The sequence below is a fragment of the Cyprinus carpio genome, chromosome A5, assembly GCF_018340385.1.
Source record: "Cyprinus carpio isolate SPL01 chromosome A5, ASM1834038v1, whole genome shotgun sequence".
Classification (NCBI taxonomy): Eukaryota; Metazoa; Chordata; class Actinopteri; order Cypriniformes; family Cyprinidae; genus Cyprinus; species Cyprinus carpio.
Genome location: NC_056576.1, coordinates 39,378,314 through 39,381,984, shown reverse-complemented (window position 1 = coordinate 39,381,984; position 3,671 = coordinate 39,378,314). Strand labels below are relative to the sequence as shown.

The window sequence follows — 3,671 nt, the reverse complement described above, 5'->3', positions numbered from 1 at the left end:
AATTTTACAGTAGTATTCTGTTTTTGGGAAAGCAAAATACCGTATAATTTACAGTGAATAACCCTAAATTGACATTCCCAGGATTCCCTGCGTTACATTTCAAATGTGATGGGGTTTTTTTTTGTTGTTGTTGTTGTTTTGTTTTTTTGTTGAAATAAGGATGCTTCTCCTTATTTTTTTCTTATCAGTTTTGTATATTAGGGTTGTATGTTACACCTGATGTTATTAAATGAATGTTTATTGCATTATTTCAGTTTCATGTGTGTTACAATGATGGTGTTTAGTGTTTGTGTGAATGAAACTGTGCACCTTCTATATATGTTATTATTTAAAAGCTGTTTGTGATGGTTTATCATGTGACTTTCACATCACTCATCACCACCTGCATTTTGGTGGTTATCAGTGTATTAGGTACAAAACAGATTTCAGTACTTCAATAGGATGGTATATTAACATTATATCAGTGAATGAAATTATGGTATTTAACTGTAAATTTAAGTTAATACCGTAAAACCTAAAATGTTGCTACCGTATTTTTTACGATAAAATTCCGGCAATTTTTTTTTACAGTGTAATTTTAATTGTTGCTACTGGATTGAATACTTGAATTTTCCTTGTGGATTAATATAAGTATCTATCTATCATCTATATATAATTTACTATAGGATTCCAAACCCCCTACACGCTCAGTTTTTTTACCTCAGTATTTCTAAAACCCTGCAAACGGCCATGCCTATAACTGAATCTCTTGGAGAGACAAACTGAAAAATTGATGAAAACAGATGAAAATGTTAGCTAAAATTATAATGAGACACATTGGTCGATATAGCAATGCCAAGGGATACTTTTAGCATCTTAATAGTGACACAAAAAGTGCTTGACCACATTCCAGTTTTTGACACCTGCTGACTAAGAACAGGTTGGATATAACTAAAAGAATACTGAACTTAAGTGTAATTAATAGATCTAATATGTAATGCAAAAGCAACAGGTGTTTTTCATCAGATATCATCTAAATAGAATGTCTCTTATTCATCACTATTACAGTTTAATTACATTTACGCACTTAGCAGATGCTTTTATCCAAAGCGACTTGCATTCAGGCTATACAATTTTTTTTTATTTTATTTTTTTTACCAGTAAGTGTGTTCCCTGGGAAATGAACCCATGACCTTTTGCGCTACTAACGCAATGCTCTACCACTACGCCACAGGAACAATGGGTTAATGGGTTTTATAAATATAAAAAGTATTATACATCAACTAAATTTCTAGCACAAGAATATTGACTTTAAACAATGTGAAGTGATGATGTTTTCCAGTCAAACCGTTAGTAGCCATTTTGACATGTCAAGGCCTATCAATATTTTAATGTGCGATTTATTACAGGGCACTTAATGTTACACAGTTATCATGTGGGACAAGCAGGCAAATTCCAAACTGAATCAATATAATATAACAAGTTAAATAATAAATAATTTTATGTTTAATGTACATGGTAATTATTGGTCATAAAAAAATATAAATATAAAGCTCAATAAGATTGTGATAGCTTTATTTATTTAAACAAATATTACCCCAGTCCTGAATCTGTAGCCTTAAAGTACCAACCGCTAATTGCCATTACCTTCCAAGCTGAACCCTGAATTAATACACTGCACTAACAATTTATCAACTATTGAGTGGATTCTAGTTGCATTAAACAAGCTTTGTACCAGGAATGATTCATTTAAAAGGTTTAAGTGTTAAAGGCCAGTGCGAAATGTCTAACTCTCTCATTATGAATATGGATTTTGTTTGTGTTGTTGAGACTCTTTCCTGTGACGCTTATAGATGTCTGTAATGAATGAAGCTCAGACAGCAAACTTGAGTCAGTGGAGGCAGATGACTCACTTCTCTGACATCACACACACTGAGCCGAGAGAGATTTCTATGGTCGCTATGAGGTATGACGTACACACATACACACATCACTATGAACTGACGTTCATGATCTGCAGATCTCTCTGTTATTAATTTGGGGGCTGTCTTCATGCTGTATTAGTGTTTCTTATTCCTTGTGATGCAATGCTGTTAACCACAACATACCTCTCAAATGAGATGTCAATAATTACATCATCACTGTCACCCAAAACATTTTCCCCAGGCGTCAAAAAGTTTGTTCATGCAGAAGCAGGTAAATGTTCTGCTTTCTGGCCTCATGCATTACAAAATTCCCCTAAACATTCATAGGAATGATGGAAGCATGCATATTTTCAGTGCACTGTCATTGAATATTATTGAAATCTGTCAAAATCAACTGTTCAAGAATGTTGTTTGGGACTTTCAGAATGCAAGACGCAGCAACAGTGAGATCTGTCAGAGCGGCGTAACTGTTCGACACGTATGCAAAGACCAGGGCAGAGGTGCAAAGAGCATAGCTGAACATGCAAATGTCTCTGTAAACAGAGAGAAACTGCCTGTGTGAGTTGAATATCGCTTTCCTGCCGTGTCTAATCTGTTTTATGTGGTTTTATCCCTTAACAGACCACAACGAGCACAAACAGCGGTGGCTGCCATCTCAATCTGTGCAGTCTCTTCCAATCTGACAGCACTGTCTTTAAGAGAATCATGCCCACGTCTACAAGCTGAAGACAGGCCCTCCCTCGCGCAAACGCAAGCCGGCAGACCCTCTCCTCCCGCTGCTGGCATTTCTTCCACCTCCCCCCATTAAGAGCAAGTCTTTCTCTCGGTCTGCAGAAGATCAGACCCCCATCCCCCCTGCCGTGAGCTCCTACCTCGAGTGGGGCCGCTTGCTGGCCAGATCTGAGTCCATGCTGCCCGCCGACTGAGCCATTGGTGAGCTGTAGGAGTCGTAGAGAAACTCCAGCTGCTCACCGCTTCCCTCTTCCTCTGGGGCTCTGAGCAGACGCACTTCAGTCCTCTGTTTGTGTGTGTGTGTGTGTGTGTGTGTGTGTGTGTGTGGTGTGTGTGTGTGTGTGTGTGTGTGTGTGTGTGTGTTATGGCAGCTGCTGAGGAAGTGAGGTATTGTGCTAACAGACCATAAAAGGCAAGTCCCTCCTCTGAGTGACGCTGGTGAGCAGGAAGCAGAGTGTGTGTGAATGTGAATGTAAATGTATACTGCATACACACTTACAGAAACATATGCTATCTCTTTTCTTATGCACATTTCCCTGCACAATTGTACATTTTGTAATTTACATATTTTTACTTATCTTTATTTTATTATCTCTGTCTTATTGTTATTTTTCTCTGTGCACTGGAAGATTCTGTCGCTAAGACAAATTCTTTGTGTGTATAAGCATATTTATATGTGTTGAATCACTTTCTGATTCTCATAGATCTTGCTTCAAGCATGCATCCAGAGGAGCATTTGGTCACTAGCTCTGTTGCTCTTACAAAGCTCAGAAGACTTGAAAACCCTGTCATTATTTACTCACCCTCATGTTGTTTAAAACCTGTATGCTGTTATTTTTCTGTGGAACACAAAAGGATCAATTTAGAAGAATCGCTAAAAGAAACAAAATTTACCATGGGTAATGTATTGCATATATGTTTATGCATTCAGCAGAGGTTTTTATCCAAAGCAATTACAAAAGCAATTCACCAAAAAGCCAACAACATTCACAATATACTGCACAAATGCTAGGTTTATTAGACAACTAGATTAGG

The 3,671-nt window shown here is 37.4% G+C and overlaps 1 protein-coding gene across 2 annotated transcripts in view; it reads right to left on the bottom strand.

The window, feature by feature from the left end:
• LOC122145107 (G-protein-signaling modulator 1-like) overlaps positions 1 to 2,968 on the bottom strand; it is a 22,134-nt gene extending 19,166 nt beyond the window's left edge. Inside the window, exon 1 of one of the 2 annotated variants that reach the window (XM_042757188.1) lies at positions 2,777 to 2,968. In XM_042757188.1, coding sequence (XP_042613122.1) covers positions 2,777 to 2,835 — 59 coding nt within the window. In that variant the 5' untranslated portion in view covers positions 2,836 to 2,968. The remainder of the gene's footprint in view (positions 1 to 2,776) is intronic. The other variant, XM_042757189.1, reaches the window with a different exon arrangement.
• Positions 2,969 to 3,671: the final 703 nt, after the last annotated feature.